Source organism: Abramis brama (genome assembly GCF_963993115.1).
Source record: "Abramis brama genome assembly, chromosome: 9".
In the NCBI taxonomy this organism is placed as follows: domain Eukaryota; kingdom Metazoa; phylum Chordata; class Actinopteri; order Cypriniformes; family Leuciscidae; genus Abramis; species Abramis brama.
Window position 1 is genome coordinate 8,293,642 of NC_139971.1, and position 27,055 is coordinate 8,320,696.

At 37.5% G+C, this 27,055-nt stretch overlaps 1 protein-coding gene across 2 annotated transcripts in view; it reads left to right on the plus strand.

Annotated features, from left to right (window-relative positions):
* The window catches only part of cntn5 (contactin 5), a 315,250-nt gene extending 290,352 nt beyond the window's left edge, over positions 1–24,898 (plus strand). For both annotated transcript variants that reach the window (XM_084123899.1, XM_084123900.1), the window contains exons 18-24: positions 1,387–1,457; positions 10,553–10,787; positions 14,378–14,487; positions 17,514–17,700; positions 22,095–22,207; positions 22,291–22,459; positions 23,960–24,898. In XM_084123899.1, the coding sequence (XP_083980025.1) occupies positions 1,387–1,457; positions 10,553–10,787; positions 14,378–14,487; positions 17,514–17,700; positions 22,095–22,207; positions 22,291–22,459; positions 23,960–24,063 (989 nt within the window). In that variant the 3' untranslated portion in view covers positions 24,064–24,898. The remainder of the gene's footprint in view (positions 1–1,386; positions 1,458–10,552; positions 10,788–14,377; positions 14,488–17,513; positions 17,701–22,094; positions 22,208–22,290; positions 22,460–23,959) is intronic.
* Positions 24,899–27,055: the final 2,157 nt, after the last annotated feature.

The window sequence follows — 27,055 nt, forward strand, 5'->3', positions numbered from 1 at the left end:
CTCAAATGTTGTGGGCGGGGCTAAGTTCGGCTGGCATCCAGGCTAGCGCTGGGGCTGTTGGAGTGGCGAAATCGTATGTACGAGGGTTGAAATAAACCCGAGAATTTTTTTTACCCGTGGGAACAACTGAAAAGTAGCCCAATTCCACAGGGAAACCGTGGACTTGGCAACACTGGGTCTGACCTAAACTTTGAATTGTTGTTGTATGGAAAAAAGGGCCATGTAAAGATTATTCAAATGATCTAAATTATTTCAATATAGGCTCCAAATAAAGTGCCTGTGACAACATTTCTGCAATTTGATATTATGTTGCTTCTTGCGCATTTTGTGACAATTTCAAAGTGAAATGTCCAGTGAGTCGTGCTAAAAAAGTGTATAATTTTGTCCAAAACAGATGAACGTAAATCTGGCAACGTTTTATTACGCTGGTTGTTGTATGTATTGCGGCAGTTCGGAAATGAAATGTCTGGTGAGTGGCGCCGAAAGGTTAATGCTCGGTCACGCTTGAAAGTAACGTACCAAGTTAGTAACTAAGTTAGTACCAAGAAAGTAACTAAATCCTACCCTGAACCTAAACGATAGTGTTAACAAAAGAAAAAGTGAAATAAAAAGGCATTTGCTAAAGCAACCATCTAATTTTACCTTGCTTCTACAAGTGTTTGAGCCTATGTATTCTGGCTCACTTTTCACGGGACTGTCCTCTCCTGTGCTTGGAGCTACCAAGCAATTTTACCAAATCAAAAAAGTTTCCCTTTCAGACAAAAAAAATTATGGGAGGAGACTACTTAAATGAATCTCGCAAGGTGATTTACTAAGGTTTGCGCTCGTCAATGGTGTTACTGGTGTAAAAAGAACGTCTTAGACCAGACGCTAACTGGTAGATTGCGTTGGTCATTATGAGCAAGATCTGACTTTAATTCACTTTCCACTCCCATCAGCGCTGTTTTGGAATTGCGCTCTCATGCTAATTTGCCTTGTTTAGTAAATCTGCCCCTAGGTGTGTTTTTCCAATGTGCCTATGTTGTCTAATTTGTTGTCCTACAAAGGAACACCTGTAGAATTATGTATCCGTTTACATGAGAGTAAATGAGAAATACATAATCCTAAAACAAAATAAATATAACTATTCCTGCTCTGTTTTTCCCCCTCTTTATTGTGAATCAAGCTGTTACATGTGTTTTGTGACTGCTACACTGTTTCTTGGCGTAATGGTTGTTGTTTTGAGAGTTACACCTATTGAGTGAATCTTCCTTATGTGTCAAAGCAGCCGAGCCTTAATTAATCATTAGCAGTCATGCAATGATTCACTCACATTGTTACACCTTTTAGCTAATAGAAAGTAAAAACTAATTGCACTATTACATTGCAGTATTTCTGTATCTGCAGTTCCATCAGTAGCCCCTGCCAACGTGAGAGGTGGGAACGGCCGCAGGCATGAGCTGGTCATATCCTGGGAGGTAGGTTTGCACTCAGCATGCACAATGGACTCCCTACTGTGAACTATTGCTATGCTAATGAATATGGCATAAAAGACTTGCAGTTCCTAGCCAAATAGATTCACGCAGCTAATTGACTTGAGCGTTGGTAATTATATCCGGCCATAATTGCCACCATTGCAATTGCCTGTTGAAGGATTGCTACACTTACAGTCCCCTATAAGAACAGATGAATAACTTGACTCTAAATGAAATTATATGCTTTGTGGCAATGCTGCTGGGGTGGGGGGAGGGGGGATTGAGAAGTGGTGCAGGTTTAGTCCAGATCTGCTAGACATGTTTAATTCTTTGCAAGCTTTACTGTACTTTTCTTCAAAGTATTAACATGACATAAACTGAATAGGAAAACTGAGTATTTGTAAATCCATATCTATTTATGCATATTTGTGTTGGTTTGTAGATGGAGGGCATATCACACAGCCTGCTCATGTTGGCATCAGTTGTCATTTGTTTTGGCCAATTGATGAATTGATGAAGTTTTTCCAAACCTGAATGAGTTTCTTTCTTCTGTTGAACACAAAGAAGATATTTTAAAGAATGTAAACAGTTGATGGTAGCCATTGACACTTCCACAGTAGGAAAAAAAATACTATGGAAGTCAATTGCCAACTGTCTGGTTACCAACATTCTTTAAAATATCTTTGTTTGTGTTCAACAGAAGAAAGAAATTCACCCCTTTAAGCATTTTGTGTTAGCAGCTCTTGAAATACACCAATATATATATTATATTTTTATCCTTTAAATTTAAATGTAATTGTAAATAGCATGCAATTAAGTGCCTGAAAACATTAAATTCAGTTTGCATTAAGTAAATTATTTTAATGTTAAAAAACGGTAGGCTAAAGTGTACTACTATTTTTTCAAGGGATTAGCAAGTAAGCGAATAATGATATTGATATGAAGTTGTCTGTAACTTATAGAATTATTCACTGATAATCTTCCCAACTGCGCTTCATTCATGCAGGTGCAAATTGAAAATGACACATCCATGCATTTGACACTTTCCAGATTTGACTTCATTGACACCAAAAACACCATCGGATCTCGCATGTGTCGTAACCTAATATGACACGCCAGTCATTTTCCAATATGAGGAATGGAGGATGATATTGAAAAGCTACAGCATATCCAATGGATTCAGAAGACATGGAATATAGCGCAAAAAAATCATATGAATATACTGTTGAATATGATGTTTTGTCCTTTTGGAAGCTTTACAGTTGATGTCGTTGCCATGTGGATTACTAATGTTAAGTTTAGACACACAAGAGAGATTAAAATGATCATTAACCTTGAATATTCAAAACGCTATTCCCCTGAAACTGATGTTTTTGGAACATCTGTTTGTTGTCTGAGATTTTACAACATTCAGTCAGTTTTACGTACCATGTAAAGAGGATACTAGCATGGAGTGTCACCTTTGGTTCTGTGCACTGCTGGGAGTATTTTGCGCATAAACATGTTTTAAAAATAAAAAAAGGCTTCCAAATGAGGCCATTTAAAGGTGAGATTAACTGGGGAATTGTGGAACAGATGTACTCTGAACTGATGGTTGTTCTTGCAGTTATTAAATACTCAGGCCCCAACTGTCACCAGGCAAATAACTTTCATATTAGGAGAACTGCACCTTAGTGAGGAATTAAAGATGATAAGGCTCATTCCAAATGCAATGGAATATTTTTACCATGATGACTTCCTGAGTTTATAACCCCTTGAGAAAGTTATTACTGTAACTACAGAATAATTGTAGTTTTAATTTTGCTTCGGCGATGACATGCAGTTCAATTATATGCCTCCACCAAGTTCACAACATGCAAAATATGTCTATACACTAGAAACGTTACTTAGAGCTCTAAACACATTTTAAATCTAATGTTTGCTTTACAGGGGGACTATTTTAAATGCGCAGGAGAATTCACGAGCATTAATTCTTTAGTGCTGTATCATATTAAGCAGCATATTAACAGGTATCTTGACAGGGGCTTCAGGTGCTATTTTGAGGCACATAGTACATCATATTAAATTACATATCATTTAGCAGACGCTTTTAAACCAAACCGATTTGCAGCGCATTAATTGGATTGCCCCCCCCCCCCCCGGAACCCAAGTGCCTTACTCAAGGACATAATGGTGACTTTATGAAATTAGTAATACTTCAGTTCTCAGATCTGTCTCCCATACCTTTCCTAGCACAGGCCCTTTACATTAACCGTTGCTTATTCCCTCATTAGTGGTTAAAACCCTATGCCTGTTGACAAGCTGTTATTGCTTTTCAAAATGATCACACGTTCCGACATTAACACTCGCCAAGCACCAAATGCAAGTAAAAATGTGCGTTGGCGAGTAAATGGCACTGTGTTACTCGCCAGTTCAGTTAAATTTTCAAATTTACGTTTATTGGTCGAAAACAATGCAAGGTTGTGAGAACACAATATGGCATAATGCAGTTATGAAATCGCAAAGGCTGCAATGTATTATATTAAAAGCAGGCAGCTCATGATCCTGTGTGTTCAGTATCTCGGAGTGGCTCGGTTTGTTGTAAATGTTGCTGCACATGAACTCCATCTAAGTGCTGTGAGTTTGGGTGGGTTATATAACATGCATTTGAACATGTGCCAATCATCTTCCCAAAATTGTAATGAGAATCATTTATAAATCTATTGTCAATAAAAGGAAAGCCTTAAGGTCTTCCTGCGTTTTTTCCGCCAAAGTAAAAGCTCTATGGTTTGAAAGAGAAATTAAAGCCGGGTGCACACTGTACGATTTATACTAGCCCTTTACGACTGTTGCTTGTCAGACTGTACGAACATGATCCCTGCTGTAAGCCATGTCAAAATCTCAGTTGTCTTTAAACGGACACACGCAAGAAGACTCATCTGTAGTTTTACATTATTAATCTGTGACAAGTTCCGTGAAAGTGAGCTGCGGAATAGAATTGGTCATGTTAGTTGATCTATAATGCACAATGGGCGCCATGTTAGCACTGCAGTTCAGAGAATTGTATCTGTCAGATTTAGGCCTAAAACGCATCAATTCATCCACAAGTAAGTGGCTGGTGAAGTGTGAAAAGAACAGAGTAAATTTTATAGTTACCTACACAATGTGTATCTAAACACATCATCAATTTATAATTGAAAGGATTGCTATTGCCGCTTCCATAGACATCAGTGTGTATTTTACAAACTATAAATGTTTTTTGCTAGTACTTATGTGTATTTAAATGTCTGAAACCTAAAATAAACCATATGTGGTTGAAAACACTGAATAGTTTGTGATATAATATGACAGCGCTGAGAGCGTCTGTCTCTGGCTCAGCGCTAGCCAACGCGCGAATGCAAATTTGATGATCACGCGATCTGAACGTTCTAATCACACTAGTGTGAACGATTGAACGCTTCAAAAGGTTAACTAGCTATCACATGTGGTGATGATGCTTCTTACGTCCGTTTCGGAGAACTAGAGGGCAAATATTTCAACAGACAGCTGAGGCATTTAAGTGGCACTGAAATCTGCGTTTTGTCCGGTTACATACCGGTTACTTAGGTACCGGTTCCATATCGGTAACACAGTAGGGTAAATGATTTAAACTGACCACAACATGACAATAAATGCAACTAGAAAGCATTATTTTATATTCATAACATAGTGACGAACAGCAGCAATGAACTAAATATGAAAACTAAATAAAAAAAAATTGTGAATTATTTATTTGCAAAACAACTCCCTAAATTGAATCAGACTTCTCACCGCGACATATGTGATTTATTATTGTCTCAGATTACTCTGCTATAAAACTCTATGCACATAAAAATATGATGATCTGCATTTTATAAAACTGATTTAAATTTTCAGGATACACCCGCATTTTGAGAGTAAGTTAGGTTAGAATGTAAATTGTTACCATGTTCATATTTAGTCACCGTTGCTATTGTTACAGATGTTTTTCTCGACTACTGGGAGAACAGAAAAGGCTTGACTTTGATTATTCCTGCATGGAAGCAGTCGTGAAATGACCTATATGCAGAAACAGAAGATTCAAGAGTCAAGAGTTCGTTAATACTATTGTCAATCCCAGAAAACAGATTGTGTGTACATAGCCCCCTCCTCATTGTATACGTCTGTGCCGTCCTCTCTGGCACTGTCCCATATAGCCGTATTAGCTCCACCCTGTTTATCTGCGTCCCGATTAACCGCTTTAGAATCACTGAATTGGCTCTGCATCTCCAATCGATATTAGCGTATTTGAGAAGATGCTGTGCTGCTTTGGCATTCGTGGCACGTGAACCGGCTTCTGTGCTGCCTCTGCAATCATCTCTGGGTGGTTGTGGAAGACAGCGGCTGGGCCGAGCACTGCTTATTAAACAGGATGAATGACTAAACAGCTCGCCCCGTCCACTCATTAGTGTCTGCAGAGAGAGAAAAAGTATTATGGGCACCAGGAGCAATGGACTGGACCATTACAGTTGCCCTACTTCCTATTCGATGCCTGCCGCAGCACGCCAAGCGTGCCGATATCAGACCGCCAGCAGATTTCATTTTCACCATGGGTGCCACTCCTTCCAACAGCCTTTTTAGATGCACGTTCCACTTCATTTTGTAGCAGAACAGATTTTTCCTTTTTTAAAACGGCCATTTATTGGTCGCCCCATGCAGAAAAGCTCAGCCAGCACTAATAATGTTGGTTCAAGGGTTGTTAATTCAATTCCTAGAAACAGGAGAGTGAGTTAATTACAGTCATAGCACTAAAAGTGTGTGCTTAAGTATTCAATTTGAAGGTACAGCCTTTTTTCTCCCATCATCCGTCTGCATCTTATTTTAGGTGCCGCCAAGGGATGTGATAATTTCAGAAGCGGCTGGAAATCAGTCAAAATTTGGCATGACGGACAGATTCGCTGCCAAAAAGAGAGGAGAGTACAGGTGTTTGTCAATTATTAAAATTGCCCAAGATTTAATTCTGCCGGCTTACATTTTAATTAAATTTCTATCTCCTTTAATAGATTGCATTCCATTCTATTAAATGCCTAGCAGGTGTCGCAGACAGACTCTGATATCTCGTCCTTAGAAAAACATCAAGCAAGTGTCAAATCTTTTTTGAAAAAACCAGCGAGGAAATTGTCAGCAGCTGGACAGGCAAAATCAACTTGTGTGACCAGCAGACTGTAAACAACCTTCCAGAACAAGAATAATTCGGGTGTTTTAGCATAGATAACAGAATGCGAAACCACATTGCGAATACTCAACGCAATGAGCAAAAGGTCAGCTAGAAAATAAAAGTAATTTCAGGGAAAGTGCTTTCATGCTTTCAGTCTTTATGTCATGTTAGTAATGCCCACTGTGTGTAAGTGCAATCTTGAAGAATTCATTTTTATATGGAAGCTTGTTTGTGACACACACACACACACACACACACAAAAAAAGGTCTCAACATTCAGGCTTTTTTTTTTTCACCCTCACAGTTGCTTGTTAAATCCAACAATTCAGACTTTTTTCTTGCAATCCGAGTTTTTGACTACGAACGAATTGCGAGACAAAGTCAGAATTGCGATATATAAACTCACAATGTAAATGGTTACAAATGTAACTAAAAATATACATTTCCAAGAGTAATGTAATCAGTCAGTGAATCGTTCATAAATGACTCCCTCCTACTTATTATTCTTCCAGAACAAGAATAGTTTAGGTGATTTAGAAAAAAAAATGCTAAACTCCACTTCCAATATGTGTAATTCAAATTCAAAACTTTAGAGTTGTAGAGGGGGAAGATTTTTGGCCAAGAGCAACTTAAATTTCAGTCTTTTCCTCACATTATGTTGCTGTACGACTTTAGAATGGTTGTGTGGACTACTTTTATTGTACATAAAAACATTGTTGAATAACGGTAAAAAGCTTGTTGGCAGTGTTGAAGGACTGCAGAATGTACCATAAAATGTACCATTCATTATCACAGGTGATTTCCGGATTTACATCCATTTCTCTGCATTAATTTATATTTGACTTGTTATTCGCAAAATGTCGTCACCCGCACAGTTTATTTACTCGAGGGCCTGAACCAAGCCCTTTGAAAAGACATTGATATGGTTCACAGAATAATGGTGAGCTCTCGCTGTGTGCCGGGTCTTGAATATGTTGGATTAGCGCATCTTTAATTGATGTGTTCAGGCTCATCATCAAGCGCTTGACATTCACAAGTGATCTGTTTCATTACAACTGAAAATCTCCAGGATTCATTTGGGACTCTATGACATTTTGATGTAATTCTGTGCCATTTAGTGTTGCTTCTTTTTCGGAACCAACATAACAAAAGATGTAATTTAACTGGAAAAATATGGAAATTGAAACTATTTATTGAATGCATATTTAAAGCTTCTCTGTGTTTTTGAAGCTGTTTGGTGAAAAAAGAGCTTTTTTGCTCAGCTAAACATTGATCAGGTTGTAAAATTAGCCTGTGTTGTAAACTGTCACATAAAAGGTGAGTTGTTAGCCTCTTTTAAAGGGAACATATCCAATAATATATAATTAACTGAACTAGTTATAAATAATAATTAGCTTAAGCCTAATCTGGATTTTATTTTTTAAAAACAGTGTATGAAATGAATATGGACTTGTGGTGAACACAAATTTACAATCTAGGGGCAAGAAATGTATAGCTATGTATTTATGGGGCCCTATCTTACACCTGATGCAATGCAGCGGCGAGTGTTTTTTGCTAGTTTCAGCCTGAAGCAGTTATCATTTTCACGTCCTGCTCCACGTTGTTTAAATAGCAAATGCATTTGCGCACATTTGTGCGCCCATGGGCGTGCTGGTCTGAAAACAAGGTGTGTTCAGACGCATTGTTGGCGAGTTGCTATTTTGAGGCAACAGAAATAGACTGTGCCATTGACCAACTGAAACCAGGTCTAAAGTCAATGGTGCAATTTCTTTTTTTTGCTATTTAATGAGCGCGTTAGTAATGTGCGCCTATAGGCGGGTGCACAACACACGTACAGTCTTCTTATTAAACACACAGGGACGCACAGCAGCACACAAACATGCCAAATATTTTAAATAAAAGGATTACAATGTAAAAGATTATTATTGTGTACATGAAGATATGGTGGAATCCGGCTTGTCCCGTAGATGGTCTGCTTGCGCACTTTTACCTCGCGCACGAGCAGTTCCGTTTGTGCTCTGGAGACGCGTTCGGTCTTTTCATTATCAAATTCCGTCATGTAAATAGCGAATCTGCCATGGCGTGAGCGAGGAGATGAGACTCTGATTGGTTTATTGCACATTACACCCAAAACACACCCATTACTCATTAAGAGAATAGGGACAACCCTTTTAGACCATGTGCCTGGCGCGCCGACCATTTTTCGTCGTTAAACTAGCAAAAGTGGATTCGGACACGCCCTAAGTGAACTTGCGTCATACGCTTAGATCGTTAAAATAGGGCCCTTAGTGTATTTAGTTCATTCATGAAACACAAGTAGAAGAAATTTCTCTGGGACAAATGATATTTTATTGAAACCTGAGAAACCCTTCCATTGAAAGTTCACTCAAAACTGTGACGGTTTAAAAAGTTCATAAAGCTCAAACTTGATGTTTGAGAACCAAATAGGTTTGTTCTTTTGCGTCAAGCAAGTATGGTTTATCATTTTACCGTGTTTGATGAGCTCCATATATGTGCATTGATCAATGTTATGAATAAAAGCTTAAATTAAAGGTGCAGTAAGCCATTTCTGAAAAACGTTCTTGAAAGTGTATCGGGGTGAGCACCACAACAAACTAGCAGCCAATCAGCAGTAGGGGGCGTGTCCACTCATGTTGGGGGAGGAGAGAGAGTGAGCAAGAGGGAGATTTGAAGAAAGACTGTAGAAAGAGAGATGGCTGAGAGACATTACAAAAGAGAAAAGGCCAGTGGAATATCACTGGAAAAAAGGGTCATGATCAAGCAAGAGCTTTAGGAACTGAGTTAATATTAGAAAAGCTTTCCAGCGCTGGAAAGACCTAAGCCGGAAGGCCTGAAAACAGACGCTGAGGTTGTGTTGTTTCTGCTCCATACGTGAGTAACATTGGTTTTGAGTGTGTGTTGCTGGCAACTGACAATGAACTCTTGCTTGTAGATACTCTTGTGTACTGTGTACATTTTTTGTTCTTCCTTGTTCATTCGTCCTCTTCACTTAATTTTTCACGAAGCTTTATTTTGCTTCGCTTCTGCTTATGATAAAGAGACACCCACTCTTGCACTGCGTGTTTGTGTATTTTGGGGGTGGAGCAATGAAGAGAGGGGTGTGTTTGTTCAACAATGATTCTCAGAAATCGTTTACTGCACCTTTAAATATGTTCATCACATAAATCCACATTCATCACGCTCGATTCATATGGATTACTTCTCTTTATTAACTTTTTGAGGTGTCAATTTTCATTAAAATATCTACATTTACGTTTCTAAAATGAATGAAAGTCTTATGAGTTAGGAACGATGAGAAAATAGCAGAATTTTTTGGGTGAACTGTGCTTTTAAGATTGTAGATAGGATCAATTTTGATTTTATGTTGACTCTTTAAGATAATAGGCATTTAACATTCAGTTCCCTCGCTACAGTTCATTGGGTACATAACATGATTGAATTTTAAACTTGAATTTTGCTTATTTTTAACTACCACCTGCAGAGCTACGAAAATGATGTAAAACTTACCAAAGATGTCAGCATCTAAGCTGACCTGGAAGAAGCAATTTTTTACACATTACACAGGAAGTAAATTGTGCTGGATAATTAGCCATACTACATCTTCAGAACTGATAATTCGCAGCCAAAAGTCTTCATAAATGAGCTGCTGCACAACTGTTTACCTTCCCCTCATTTCACAGAGCTCAGCTGGCTGTGTATTATTAGGATCCTCTTCCAATTTCCGATCCTATTGCAGAGAATTTTTTTTACCTAAGCAAACTCTTTGAGCGATATTTTCAGAATGAGTGCAAAAAATGTTATTTTTCAACATTATCACCCTGTAAAAAAAAAAAAAAAAAAATTCCAGGGCTCATTAATGTTTCTTTTTTTTTTTCGTCCTCAGCCTGTCTCAGAAGAATTCCAAAACGGAGAAGGTTTCGGCTACATCGTGGCGTTCCGGGCCAACGGCACGCGTGGATGGAAAGAGAAAATGGTGACCTCAGCAGACTCCACCACCTATAAATACAGAGACGAGACCTTCCCCCCTCTCACCCCGTTTGAGGTGCGCGTGGGGGTGTATAACAACAAAGGAGACGGGCCCTTCAGCGGGGTGGTTACTGTGTTCTCTGCAGAAGGAGGTGAGGGTCAGATGTGCGCAGGGCTCTGATTGATGGGATTTATTGCTGTCTTATATAACTTCAGTAATGTGCGGCTCAACAGTACAGAGTTTCTTGAACTTTGAAGTACATCACACGACGGCTAATCCAGGGCTGTGGACGGATGTACAGTTCGATATTGTGTCCAAATGTTGAGGTACAGGCTACCACCATATAGCAGTGAAGCAAAATCCAAAATACAGTACACACAATAAGAGCAGAAATAAGTATTAAAGAATACATTTTAAAAGAATATACTTACGTGCAAACTGAATGTAATGTTTTTGGACACTTGTTTGCATGTTACTTACTATTAAAATGGAATTGCATTATAGTTTAAATATATATACTAAATGCAATTGGTTTACAGTGCTTTTCTGACCCACTCAAATAGGACTTAAGTACATCTCTATATACAATTCATAATTATTGATGTTGTCTTTGAAATATTTAATATATTTGAAACTGCACATTTTTTAATGGAGTTGCAATTTACTACATTTAAAATATATTAACTTTAAATGTAATATCAAATAACATACTTGAAAGCTGTTAAAATGATAATCAAGCATGACAAAAGATTAAAGCAATGATTTAAAATGTACTTTAAAGCAAAACCTTTCATTTGACATTTTTATAAAGGGCACTTTTACACTAAAAGTGTACTTAACTGTGTTAAAAAAACATATTAATTAAAGTGCCTTTTATTTAATTAATATTATATTATCTGCAAGTATGTTTTTTGGTAACACTTTACAATAAGGTTCATTAGTTAACATTAGTTAACATGAACTAAGAATGAACTGCACTTCTACAGCATTTATTAATGTTTGTTGATGTTAATTTCAACATTTACTAATACATTATTAAAATCAAAAGTTGTATTTGTTAACATTAGTTAATGCACTATGAAGTAACATGAACGAACAATAACTAACATTAACAAAGATTAACAAATACAGTAACAAATGTATTGCTAATGGTTAGTTCATGTTAGTTAGTTAGTTAGTACATTAACTAATGTTAACAAATGAAACCTTATTGTAAAGTGTTACAGTTTTTTTTATATACTTTTAAGATTTGAAGTAAACTACAAGTGCACATTTGGTACACTGAAGCACACAAAATAGATATTAAAGTGTGTTCACGCTGCACTTTTTCATAAAATGAAAGTACATTAAATGGTGACCAGCTTTCAAGGTCCAACAAAGATCATAAAAGTAAGACTTGCGTTCTTTACAGTTTTTTTTTTTTTTTTTTTTAAGCTGGTCAACCATTTCAACTGGAGTTGAACTTGAGAACCCGATGAGTCAAGATGAACGGGATCAACTTATTCATTGAAGAGATCTGATTCAAAAGAACAATTCAAATTGGTCAAGAAGTGCTAGAGGGGATATCAAGAGTTTCAGAAGACTTAGAAAATGATCCATGAGTCATATAGTCCTGGTTTCACAGACAGATCTTAGATTAAGCCAGGATCACCCCTTAGTTTAAATAGGACATTTAAGTAGCTTATATAAACATTCCTTAGAAATGTTTATGTGTGTTTAAACATTCCTTGCATCTTGAGATAAAACAATGGCACTGACATATTTTAAGATATGCCAGTGCAAGTTGCATTCAGTTGAAACAGCTCAAACATGCATTTTAGTCTGAGACTAGGCTTAAACTGTCAGGGTTCTGCCCTGACAGTCTTGTCTCTGTTCAATGTTTCTTTGTTTGTCTTGTGCCTGAGCACATGGCTTTGTCTTTGTTTGTGTTGGCCATTTGCTCCTCTTGTACCGCCTCCTTGTTTCCCATTACCACACCCCCTTGTTTAGTCCTTGTCTGGTCCTTGTTTCACTAATTGTGTTCACCTGATCCTCGTGTGCTCTGATCCCTTTATATTGTGCTCCTTTCCTTCATGTCTTTGCTGGAAAAGTAATTATAATTACAATTCCATTAGGAAAAGGCAAAGGTAAAGCAGTGGTTAAAAGGAAAGGTCTTGAAATATGGCAGAAACGATGGGAGGAAGACAGGAAAGGTAGGAGATATTATAAAATACAAAAAAGTGTCAGTATAAAGAATTACATGGAAAAGACCAGGCGTGAGGAAATCGTAATGACAAGACTGAGAGTGGATCACACAGGGCTGAATGGCACATTATTTTTAATGGGGAAAAGGAATAGTGAGAACTGTGAAAACTGTGGGGTTAAAGAAAATGTTGAACATGTAATATTGTACTGTACATTGAATGAAGTGGAAAGACAGGTGCTTAAAGATAAGGTTCAGGAGGCAGGGAGGGAGTGGAATCTGGTAGGGATACTGGGATCAGAAGGAGAAGGAATAAGAATCACTAGGAAGGCTCTATTTACTTTTTTTAAAAACTCAGGGTTATGGAGTAGAATTTAAAATGACATGATAATACACACTCCAGTACAGTAGGTGGTGGCATGCACCTAAACGTTGTTTGCAGTCCGCCATTAAATAAGAGAAGATGTCTTTGCTGGTTTGTTGTGTGTCTGTGTGAGATGTTGCTTGTCTACTGATCTTTTTAGACAGTGTTCCTTGCCAGTTCTAGGTTTTGCGTTTTATTCGTTTGAGTTTGTTATAGTCTAGTTCCAGTCTATTGTTTTCTCAAGCCTTGTTTTTGGTGTGTCTTTTTCACTGTTTGTAGTTCCAGTTATTTGTTCCTAGTATTTTCCTCTTTGTTATTTTCTATCTGCAGTTAAATTAGTTTTTCTTTTCTTTTCTCTAGTTGCTGTGCTGAGTCAGTTTATTTCTGTTTTGCTCAAAGTTTCCAGCCTCTTTTTCTCAAACTACTGCCTGATTTCCAGTGTTGTCATTATCTGGTGTTACTCCATCTCCTCGGTTCTCCTGCCTAGCTTTGCCCTGGTCGGATCTCATCGGTCTTCCCCATCTCCTGTTGACATCTCCTGTCCTACTGTTTGGATCATCCTCACTCCTAACCATCCCTAGTGTGCCTTGTCAATAAAATCCAGTCCCTTGGTCATTCTGCATCTGGCTCCTCATTCTCCATAAGACTGCTGTGACAAAGCCTGACATAAACCTTGTCTGTGGAACTGGGGGGGATGGACTACTTTTATGATGCTTTTGCACCCTTTTTGAAGTTGGACTTGACATTGAGCAAATAATGAGAGAATTTGGAACTATCCCTTTAATTTACTTAGTTTCAGTTGTGGTTTTATGACCAAAAAATAACTTTTGAGAATGTTTTTGACCTTTAAAAAAAAACAGTGCCCAAACTGAAATTATCAAGAGGACCAAACAGTTTCATGTGATCACACTTTGTCAGGCTGATTTGACGGTAACCATGCAAGCGCTGTTTCCCGTGACTGCTGCTAATATGATGGATGTTCTGTGTCTCTGTCACCTCTCAGTCTCACAGCAGGATTCTTCCTCACGATCACAGGGCTTCACAACTTACCATTTACATCCGCTTAAACTCTTTGCTCTGACTGTTCTTAACACATAAGATACTGATTAAATGTGACTTTGTGAAGCAGATAGCGTATAGAGTGATTCATTATGTGTTTGCTGAGGAATCTGAAGTGCACTGGTTTTAAATGCAGAACCCAGAGAGCCTCCTTCAGAAGTGCAGGCGTTCGCCATCTCATCCTCCGAAATTAAAGTGACGTGGAAGCCGCCCATTCCTGGTCCTGGAAGACCCCAAGGCTACGAGGTTAGAGAGAGAGAGAGAGAAAGAGATGAATGAATAAATGGTTTTGTGCCAAAACATAGTTTGGGTTTTCTATTTTAATATATTTTAAAAATCTATTAAATAATGGTTTTTATATATATATATATATATATATATATATATGTATGTATGTGTGTATGTGTAATTTTCAGCATCATTACTCCAGTCTTTAGTGTCACAAGATCGTTCAGAAATCATTCCAATATTCTGATTTGGTCCTCAAGAAACATTTCTTATTATTTTCAATGTTGAAAAGAGTTTTAGGATTCTTTGATGAATAGAAAGTTCAAAAGAACAGCATTTATTTGAAATGGAAATCATTTACTGTAACTTTTGAGCATCCTTGCTTACTAAAAGTATTACTTTATTTCAGAAATTAATCTTTCTGACCCCAAATGGCTGTGTAGAACAATCTAATTAAATACAGACCTTGTTACTCATTACAGTAAATGTGTGTGCCATGTGTTTTTATGGTCATTAAAGTATCATGTTGTTAGCTTAGCACTTATGTTAACAGTAAAACTCAAAAGTCGAGTCTCCTGAAGCAGTATTTGTCTGGAAATCGCAGTCAATGCAAAACATACACATATGAGGTTCCATGATGGTTAGGATGCTGTCTTAGAAGGCAGATGCGCATCGTTGCTGTCGGGCGGAAACCTTGTATGTCCAAAACCACTACTTTTCAGGAAATGGGGAAAAAAAAACACTGTATTTAAGCAATTAACACCGTGTTGTCACAGTTGATATTGTGGCTTTATATATGTTCATTGGTCGGACACTTGCATGTCATATAATGAACATTTTACCAGAAAACAAGTTTAGCTAGAGTAAGTTACAAGGTTTTTGACCAGCAAATTTCGGACATACAGGTTTTGTCCATCACTAGAACGGCCACATCTGAGGCAGTAAGTGCATCTTATTACATTTTTATCAACTTGCACGTTATAAAGTTATTGTAAACTATATGTGAGTTCTCAGTTTTTTGCTGAGACAAGTGCTACACATGGCTATTTAAGACCGTATTGGCTATGTCTAGATGACAAAGAAAATGTTGTACTTATTCAAAGAACCAGTTCTTTATTTACCCTTGCATTGCAAACATGCAGAAACTATCCAACATGTGTATGGCACTTCATTCACAATAGAGGCGGGGTGGAGTTATGAGGTTTGACCGACAGTTTGAAGATCCAATGGAGATACAAGGTTTAGTCACAAGCTCCTTTTTAATACATTTCATTTGTTAAATATTCCCAGCAAGCAATTTTGTGTTTAAAAGATAGCCGTCCAAACACAGCCCAGACGTCTAGGCTAAAACAAGGCAAAATTTGGGCTGTCACTGAAAATTGAATAGACGTTTAAACCAAAGCCCAAGAATAGACTAGTCATCAATTAGATAACAAAGAAATTAAATCAGTGAAGAAATGAAACCGAACACCTTGTAATCACTGTTTACTTAGCTTGCGAGATGTATGATATTCCATCACGTAAGCAATGTTGTCAAAAACATGTAACCAATGTTCAATGTTATTTTGGCTAGAAGTGGGTTACTCATAGATGGACTATATCAGGGCCCGTATCCCTAAAGATTCTGAGAATCCTCTCAGAGAGCTCCTAACTTAACCTAAAAATTCCTTGCCAGGAGTTTTAGCTTAGAAGTGATTCCAGAACATTTTCAGTGAACTCTGAGCAAGGAATGGATGGAAAATCCTATCTTAGTGAGGAGGTGTGGTTGACCCCGTTGCCAGGTATGAGTCATCATTTCAAAAGCCGTGATTGGTTGATCCTACAAGTTTGATGAAAATGAACTTTTGGTGATAATGAGCAAAGGATGTACCCTCAAATCAATAAACATAATTATACACTCTAATCTTATGCAGACTGTAATTGTAAATAATATTTCACATTCAAGAAAATATCTGGAAAATGAATAGTAAGCTGTAGGGGTTATAGCCTAACATTAGAATCTAAAATATGTGAAAACTTAAGCTCATTACAGCCTGTTCAAATAATGATTCATGTCTTATTTGCTCATATTAATATCCTAGCTGGCATATTTTGTAATTTCACTCCCATATGGACCCCATTGAAAACAAGATGGCCTATCTCAAGGGGCTGTCCTTAATGTAGTAGAAATTGCAACGTTACAACTCAGTGTGGTCTTAACAAGGGTAACACGGCTCAGCTTTTATCAATGTCTGTGATTGCTGGCTGGTCTATTTATGAAGGCTTGTTAACAAATATCCTACAAACACAGAAAATGGAGAAAAAAAGGAACTCCTAAGCCACTAAAAGTCCTCTTCCCTGCTCTTAGCAGATCTCGCCTTAGGAGCCCTTTTAAGCGCTAGGAATCTTGAGGAATAGCTTTTATATTAACTGGGATTTTCGTGTCACTTTTAGGGGAAATTCTAAGAAAACGTCATGACTCCGAGAATTTTCTTAGAATTTGGTGGCTAGGAGCCACTTTTTGCACAAAAATTCTTTAGGGATACGGGCCCTGGTCTATAGTTAACCTAGACGGTGAAATGGAGGCTATTGCTTGCTGGGCACATACACAGACAGACGTGCAGTAAAAGGTGACCAATAGTAATGGTTTATGAAAAATCACGAAATATGGAGATACAAGGTTTCTGCCCCGACAGCAACGATTTGTTGGCAGCTCACTAGGTTTTGGAACAGAGCCACATACATGATCACTCACCCTTAACTTTTCTTTATCATTGTCTTCTCAACAGACAACAGTTGTGCCTTCTGAATGAAGGAAATGATTCTATGCAGTGAAATTACACAGTTGAGAAAGATTATTGTATTTTATCACCGGGAGATAGCACATGCTTGCCTATTATGCTATTCATGCAAAATGTATGACAGTTATTTAAATCAAATGACACAATATTACATAAAACTGGCGACTCTCATTCTCTCATTTATTGAGGCAACTCAGTCTCATTTTCTTTATCACTTCAAAAAATCTTGAATGAATGAATGGCAAATTGCCTTTTTGGGAACAGGTGAGCTTCTGGAAAGACATTGAGCAGGAGGAGACGGGGAAGAAAAAGAGGACAGCGGGGAATGAGACGACCATGCTACTGTCGGGGCTGGAGGGAAACACACAGTATCTGGTCTCTGTGAAGGGATTCAACAGCGTTGGCCAAGGACCAGCCAGCTCAGCCATCAAGATCAGCACTAAGAAAAATGGTGAGTTCTTTCCAAGCAATACCTATATGAGCATAATAAACTTTACAATTAATAAAATGCTCTATGACAAATAAGATTGTTTATAAATTAAAATGCAAGCTCTTAGGAATGTACACTTTGTATTCCTGCCAGCTGCATTTTCTGTGAAGTAACTGTGAAGTATTTTTTATACAATTTTAAATATATATATTTTTTATTTACAAATATCATGAATAATTCATTATTTAAAAAAATTATTTAAGTCATAATAATGAGAAACTTTCTCATAATAATGACTTAACATCTCATAATAATGACTTAACATCTCATAATAATGAGAAACTTTCTCGTAATAATGAGAAACTTTCTCATAATAATGACTTAACATCTCATAATAATGAGAAACTTTCTCATAATAATGACGAAACTTTCTCATAATAATGACTTAACATCTCATAATAATGAGAAACTTTCTCGTAATAATGACTTAACATCTCGTAATAATGAGAAACTTTCTCGTAATAATGACTTAACATCTCGTAATAATGAGAAACTTTCTCGAAATAATGACTTAACATCTCGTAATAATGAGAAACTTTCTCGTAATAATGACTTATTTTCTCGCACTTCTACGCATGCGCAAAGCAGCGGAGCAGAAGGGCGTGCCACACTAGCGACATCCGCTGGTCAAAGCCGTGTAAATGCATCACAGCAAACATGGCACGCTCTGCAGTAAATAACATTAATGATTGATAAATGATCAGTATATGAGACGGGCTTCCATACTAGATAGTCTTTTATTCATTTGTAATATTCATTTGTATTTTTGTGTATGAACAAGTAACACAGAAGGGTGATCCATGGATTTCAAATAGATGTAGGAATGATAAGACAGCACACCTTTCCAAATCTGTTTAAGAACGCTTCATCTGGAAATCTGTGTAAGGGTCCGTTCATACAGAACGCGCTTTTTCATTGCTTTTCTAGGCATACGCGCACTAGACGGACGTTGCGCTCGCTCTTCTGCAGCGTCTCGCCAGCCCGATCTCACGGGAAAACGTACAAATTCCACGAGGTGGCTTATTCGTACGAATCCATACGACCTGACTCGTACGAATTAGTACGATTTTTGCAAAATCGTACATATTTTACGAATTGGCCAATTCGTATGAATTCATACGAATGACCTACCCCTGACCCCGCCCCTAAACCTACCCATCACGTGGGTTTATACAAATCGTTCAAATTCGTACGAGTGAGGTCGTACGAATTAGTACGAATTAGCCAACTTTTTATCATTCGTACGAATTTGTACGAATTGGTCGTGAGATAGCGTTGGTCTCGCGCATGACACGGCGTTCTAAAAACGCGGCGCTCATTGAAAAGAAGTTCAGCTTTTAAAAACACGTCTCGACCTTGCGTTTTCCCCCATTCCACTGCCCACTTATGTGTAAATGTCCCCAAAGTCATAACATCTTAAAGGTGATTTCTGTATTGATATCTTCCAGATGAACCTGCACATCAAATATCCTAGAAGCATCTGCAAAATACGTGTTATATATTAACACACATACCCATATATTTTATGAAGATGTTACACTTAAACTTGACGAATAAATGTAATATTCCAACTTTAATCTGATAGTTTTGTAAATTCATGTAACAATTTCCATCGGTGTGCACCATAGGGTGTGCACAAGCAGGCGTCCTTCGTTACCATGGTAACCGTCCTGCTTCTGCATTCCACTTTCACACTTTATCGTGCGCATGGAAAAGTATGGAAGATATAGGCCTACTGATTATGTTATTTAATGATACTACAGATTGCACTTAGTAGATCACACTGATTTTAATGAAAACAACTGTTTTGCAGAGCGTGCCATGTTTGCTGTGATGCATTTACACGGCTTTGACCAGCGGATGTCGCTAGTGTGGCACGCCCTTCTGCTCCGCTGCTTTGCGCATGCGTAGAAGTGCGAGAAAATAAGTCATTATTACGAGAAAGTTTCTCATTATTATGAGATGTTAAGTCATTATTTCGAGAAAGTTTCTCTTTCTTACGAGATGTTTAAGTCATAATTACGAGAAAGTTTCTCATTATTTTGAGATGTTAAGTCATTATTACGAGAAAGTTTCTCATTATTATGAGAAAGTTTCTCATTATTATGAGATGTTAAGTCATTATTATGAGAAAGTTTCTCATTATTACGAGATGTTTAAGTCATAATTACGAGAAAGTTTCTCATTATTTTGAGATGTTAAGTCATTATTACGAGAAAGTTTCTCATTATTATGAGAAAGTTTCTCATTATTATGAGATGTTAAGTCATTATTATGAGAAAGTTTCTCATTATTACGAGATGTTTAAGTCATAATTACGAGAAAGTTTCTCATTATTACGAGATGTTAAGTCATTATTTCGAGAAAGTTTCTCATTATTACGAGATGTTTAAGTCATAATTACGAGAAAGTTTCTCATTATTTTGAGATGTTAAGTCATTATTATGAGAAAGTTTCTCATTATTTTGAGATGTTAAGTCATTATTATGAGAAAGTTTCTCATTATTATGAGATGTTAAGTCATTATTATGAGAAAGTTTCTCATTATTATGACTTAAAGAATCTTTTTTTTTTTTTACTCAACGTGGCGGAAACGGGCTTCCATAATTCATAAATAGCATTTAGTATGTAAAGAACTGCACAACATGACATTTTACAGAACTAACCTATAAAATATAATGTAAAATTTTGTGATATTTTAAGAGTTACCTTATTTTAAGTGTGCCTTACTAAACGTAGGCACACAGTAATGAGGGTCTGAAAGGATTCTCTCTATCAAATCGTATTATCTTTATAATTTATGTCCAAAAATAAAGATTATTCAATATATCGATACTGAAATATCTGAAATGCTTCCAATACAGATACACGATACCAGCTGCGCTTTCTCGCTCTCTCATCTCTCTGATGGCGAGTTATGGAGTTGGCACACAAACTCTCCTCCCCTCACTCATTCATTTCATTTGCTCCAGATAAATATTGTTGGTTACAGAACTTGAATTTCAACATGATTGCGCATATTGCACGTAATTTTACTCATTCTCACAGATTTTGTGCTCATACCCAAAGTGCGCGCACATAAAGCCGCCTCTCAGTACTAAATTGAAGGTTTTTTCCCCTGCTTATTGCACTTAAACAGGCAAATAAAAACAAAATAATGTCAAAATACCGTTCTTGGCGACTATTCACGTAAACATAGTATGTTCTGTTTGAAATTAAGAAAATGTATGTGTAACAGAATAATGGATCCGTGTGTCAGGTCTTAAAGTGACAGCAGCCTAATATACCTGCAGCCAAATTGTGAGATAATCCAAAACACTTCTATATGGCTGTTTTTCCCCATGGTATAGATGTCCAAATTATGGCCAGTGAAAATGCAGAGTGGCTAGTAACTTTGGAAAACCACTAGCCACAATGGCTGGTGAGCAAAAAAGTTAATGTCAAGCCATGGCTATAGATGTAGATGTAGATGTAGATGTAGATGTAGATGTAGATTAGATATATAGAGAGAGAGTTCTGCAGTGATGACATTTTTGTAGGCCAACCCGGAAGTAGCATCACACTGGTTCCTTGACACAAATTCAAGGGATATTTCCCATTGACTTTTGGATTACTGCAGACATCTAGCTCTGTGACCAACAAAAGTTTATGATTCTTACACATTTTGTCCATCATGATAATATTTACAAATGAACACAACTTTTATGAACTTTTAACTTTTATTGACTTTTATATATTTTGAAGCCTAAATTCAATCGCCAGAAGTAAGAAGCTAAATTGAGGCTATTAACAAACATGCATGATTTTAATGCCACCACAATTAAGCTTCCGACAACTCTTTTAATTTATTTAAAACATTAGAAACGTTGGAATAGTTTGCAAGAGCATAATTATAAACACATAGAGGCTGTAAAAGCGGACTACTGAGTTGACCAGTGTCCTCTTTAGTCCTATTTAGCCACTTTATAGCAACTGCCTTTTTCAAGAGAAGTAAATGCTTTTATTAAATCATAAGGTGGTATTACTGATGTATTTTATGTTGTAAAATAAAACTAAAATATCTAGAGCTTTTGTTAACCACAGACCTTATTTTAGGCATCTAATCAAAAACCTAATGACTTCAGGATGATAAAATGCTAACTCGTTTCTGGGTTTTGAAACTTGCTGAATTGTGATGGGTTTGCACACTTTATCAACATAGTGCTGTCTAGAAGGATGTATGAATAGAAATGGACCCTGAGAGGAGGATTATCATTTGTATATTCCAATTAATATGTGATCATTGCTCATTTCAGACCTTCATTTTTTAAATGAGCTTTTTATCTTACTCTTTTGTTATCTCTCTCTCTTTTCAGCCCCCAGTCTACCCCCAGGCAACTTGATGTGGATTCAAGAGGGGAACAATGTTTCTCTATCCTGGGATCCAGTGAAAGCAAGGGACAATGAGTCAGAAGTCATTGGGTACAAGGTTGGTATCGCACAAATACTGTGAATCTAAAATTAAACTCAATGCCACTGCACGTATTTGAAGGTTGTTTTTCTTCAATGCAGGTAGTATTGCATCAGGAGGGACGGGGTCACAGCCAAGTCATGAGGACGCCAAATTCAGCCGTTGTCCTGACGCTACCCGAGGGGGGAACATACATCATCGAGGTGCGCGCAGTCAGTGAAGGAGGTGAAGGAGCCGCCAGCGCTCAGGTCAGAGTGCTCACCTCCTCAGGTAAGCAATAGATCGGGTCACATTCCCATTTTGGTTTTTCAGATTTGAGCATGTGTACATATGGCAGTAGGCTCAACAGCTTTCACTTAATTCCTCTTTAATTAACTTTCCCACGCACACCTACACAGCCAAATAAGTTTTCCTCCATCTGAAAAGTAAAGAGAAGTCTGCAATGCAATGTTCTACTACCAGAACTAATGGGCTAGTAGAGCAAATACTGGAAATTTGTTTTTGGTTTCTTATTCTCTCTCTCACACAGACACAGACACAGACACACAGAGACACAAACCTCTTTAAAGCTGCTCAAACTCTATTCAAACATTGTTTTTAGATAATTTCAGTCTTAAGCGCCTTTCACACTGACACAGATTAAAGGTGACTTGCGTGGTCACTCAGTCTGTTGCTTTCTTTTTTAATTTCTGTTTTCATTTGTATATATCGGCACTATAAAGCGTTGGAATATTTGCATGCCCTGGGTAGGGTTGTACCAGCTGTTCGTAAGTTCTTTCTTAAATTGGAACGTAAAGTCCACACTAGAGGCTTAGTAACTAACTCTAACTTTATTCCGTTTCACCATTTGTTCGTAAGGCAGAACGTAGCTGGCAGGTCGTAAACTCTCCATAAAGTAATGTGTAGTCGCATAATATGACGTTTAGCCTCGATGATCCAAAAGCAGCCTTCAAATACGTGAGCAGAAGTTGTTTAAATGCTGGGAATTTCGAACTTCTTTTGCCTCACTTAACTAACAGTAAAAATACGTTTCCATTAAATACGACCCTTAATCATGAATAACAAGCGTTTTATATGTAAATAACATTAAGAAACTATTTGAAATGAAATTAATAAGGATGAATAAGTAATGATACAAAAAGAACATAAAAAATAACATTTATTGATTATGACAGATTTTATTTGACATGCACAACACGGACCGATGGGACAGATGCACACAAGGGTTTGTGTTGAACAAAAATCTATTCACATAATGTTCTCTCTCTTAAAATGTAAGCGAGTGTAAATGTCAGCATTATCATATATGTCTAAAGAATTGAAGTCTGTCAGGTAAAAGAAGAGCTTACTAGTTCAATCAGTCTGCTATTTTATTCCAACCGTTACTCCTGATTGGAGTCTTCTGTAAATATTTAGTTTATACATAGTTACACTTCAACTAAGTTTAATGGTGAAACGCAAAAATATTTAGTAGTGCGTAAGTTGTATCTTAGTGCCCATTTACATCAAAACTAGGCTAAGTTGTAACTTACGCACAGCTAGTGCAAATTTTACTCTTAGTGTAAGCTGGTTTTCTTTTTACTTCAACTTTTCAGTTGGTCAAATATGGACAAACCCAAACATTGGGTTAAAAATGTAATTAAAAAATTAACCCAGTGGCTGGGTTTGTCCATATTTGACCCAAAGTTGGGTTGAAACAACCCAGCATTTTTTAGACTGTAGTTATAAATTATACATATCTAATTTCCCTCTTTTTTATTTCACTTCCAGGAGTGCGTGCAAAGAGCGGGCAGCTCTCTGGCCGTAATCTTGCTCCAGGCTTGGCATGGACTGCTCTTTTCCTGTCATTAATGGTGCCTTCTTTTCCCTTGTGAGGCTACTAAGTCATGTACTGTTCCTTTAAACCTTCCCTCCGCCTTCCACCGAACGACCACTCCCAACCACCCCTGTGTGAAGGGGATGGGCTCTCCCTCCTCCACACAGACTGCCTGCGTTGGCCTGTACCATCATCAAGGGCCAGCCAAAGGGAAGTGCTTCTTTTCCAAGGATCAAGAAATGACACCAATTCCAACTTTTTCCAACAGTTTTGTTTTCTGGGCGTATTTGTTTCCTTTTCAGATCTTTGTTGGGGATATCATTGTAGTATTGTGCTGTACAAAGTGCGGAGACATTTTGTTTAAAATCTCCACAAAGCTGTAAGGGACTTTTTTTTTTGTTAGGGACTGCCGCCCAGAACAGCTCTCAACAGTCACTGAGGCCGCCCACTGCTCTGTTACATTACTGCATCCATTTGACCCTTTGGCTGCCTGACAAGCAAATGCAGAGTAAGCTCAGTAGAAATAAGTGCATTGTTTTCTTATTCACAAGTGGAGAGTGTGGAGACAACAAAGAAAAAAAAAACATTTTTATAGTGCTGAAAATCTTACTATTTCCAGACTTGCTTTTTGTACATTGTGTTACCTTTAGAGAAACAGAAAATGTGGAACAGTGGTGTCTTTCGGTCGGCTGCGTCCAAGTTTTTGACCTTCTGTTTTCATTTTTGTTACGTTTGGTGGGTTTTGAGAACTAGCAAGGTTGCTGGGCAACAGGGGGACTGACGGACGAACCAGAGATAAAGGGTTTGGACTCAACTTCTAGTGCCCAAACACTTCTGTAGACAAAGAAAAAGGCTGATCTGTAACAGTTGAAATAAATGTGATGTATATTTTTAAAAGGCTTCTGGTGTGTGTGTTTCTGGGAGAAGGTGCCAGTTGAATTGATTATGATCGATTCGCTGTATCAACAAAGTTTGTTGGGCACAGAAATTGAGTTTCGAGAGGATTATTTTGCTTAAGAATGATTCTGTCCTCCCAGGATTCAATGTTAAGTGTTTAGATAAGTGACTCAAGGGGCCTCTTTACACCTGCTGTAGAAATTGGATCACAATAAGCACTTGACCACATTAAAGTAAGATCTAAATGTACCCTGGATGCGATCACTGAAACAGGGATAGAGGGATAATATGTACTACAGATTTTCCATTCTGATCTGTTTTTGGAATATTGTAACATTTGGCATTTTTAAGGTGACATTAATATCACTAGACCTTCTCTTTTAGTCACCAAGTGCTGTGTTGCGGGTTCTTGGCTCTTTATTTTTATTCTGCTCTTTAAATGCTAAGAAGAGACAAGACGCCACGCTCTTTCGATCTGGTCACCCGAGTTAATGATCGATATCCCATGAATTATTCCACTGGGCGCCCAGTGGAATCTCACCCCCAAATACTCCCTCACTCTTTCCCAGTCTGTTTTCATGGAGGAACTTTAAAACTTAATTTTTTCCCCATTTTCTACTGAATGTTTCTATAGCAGGGAAACACAATAGACTAGATGCCAAAATGACGGGAGCAGTTTGAATTATTCATTAATGTTTTTAGAGTTCTGTAAATGAGAGAATATAGATTCACACAACCTCTGATGTAACAAGTGCTGTCTTGCATTTTGCTTTTAAATATGATCAACTCTCTATCCTGTAACAATGCTTTGGAATGAAAGTATTACTTGTGAAAAAGTAAACTTTATTTTTTTTTTTTTTTTTTTTTTTTTAAAGTACTTATTACGGAAGTAGCAAACTTAATTTTGAGACTCTTAGTATTTTGATGAATATGGGTAACCAAACAGTTAATGGAAAAGAAAAATACTATGGAAGTCAACGGGGCCCATCAACTGTTTGGTTATGGAGATTCTTCAAAATGTATTCTTTTGTGTTCAGCAGAAGAAAGAAATTCATACAGGTTTGGAACAACTTGTTCCAATGATGACAGAATTTTCATTTTGGGGTGAACTATCCCTTTAAGTGGCCTTTTATCTCAATAATATTGTTATCTGCAAGTACAGTTTTATACTACAAGTGCACACTCATTACAGATAAGCACACTTCTTTTTCACAAGGGTTGACCCATCTAAGGAACATTCAGAGACAATCTGAATACAAAATACATGTAAATGCCAGGTATAAAACAGGCAATTGGCCTGTAGTGCCCTTCAGTATCTTGATGGGTTATTTAACCTCCTGAAGTGAGATTCCAAATAAAAATGTGCATTCTCAGTCCAAAGGGCACTGCAAACGGCACCGGAACAAGTATACGGTACAAATTGAAACATCACAGGATTTGAACTGTGACATTTATCCATCAGTCATTGTGGACCAAATCAGTACTACTCAAAGTTTGGCTGTTAAACAAGTATAATATGCTAGAAACCCCTGCATAACACAAGTGTTGTCTGTGGTTGAGGTTGCAGGATTTTCCAAACAAGCAAATTGAGTGAAGTGACCTCGGAGCAGTGAACGCATCATTTGCATAAGAACATAAACAGTAGAACTGAAAGCTTAAACCGTCGTCTATTCAGAAAATTGGTTGAGCTTCTGTTTTATTATGGTCTCAAATTATTTGATCCCCAACTGCTTAATTCTAACAAAAAAAAAAAACACTGATTTGTTTTCTGATCATTCAGCGTTGTGGAGCACTTGGTGGTCCCTCTCATGCGCCCCACGCAATGAATCTTATTGGATTCCTGGCACATTGAGAAGGGTTCAGCAAGGTCACCGCTGGGATCCCTGGAGGTTGCCGGATCAGTGTGGATTGTCTTCAGGTCCTGCCTGTTTTTTTCTTGAAGCTTCTAAAACATGTTCATCTCCTGGGGTTGTCTGTCAAAATGCATTTTCCAAAGATCTACTTGAAGGAATAATTCTGCCATCATTTACTCGCCCTTGTGACGTTCCACTCTCCTTTAATTAGAGAAAAAATGCTGGATGAAGCCTGCGGGACATGTCCTCATACCCATATTGCATGACAGGCTTTACTGATCCCAAAGGTGAAATTAAGGT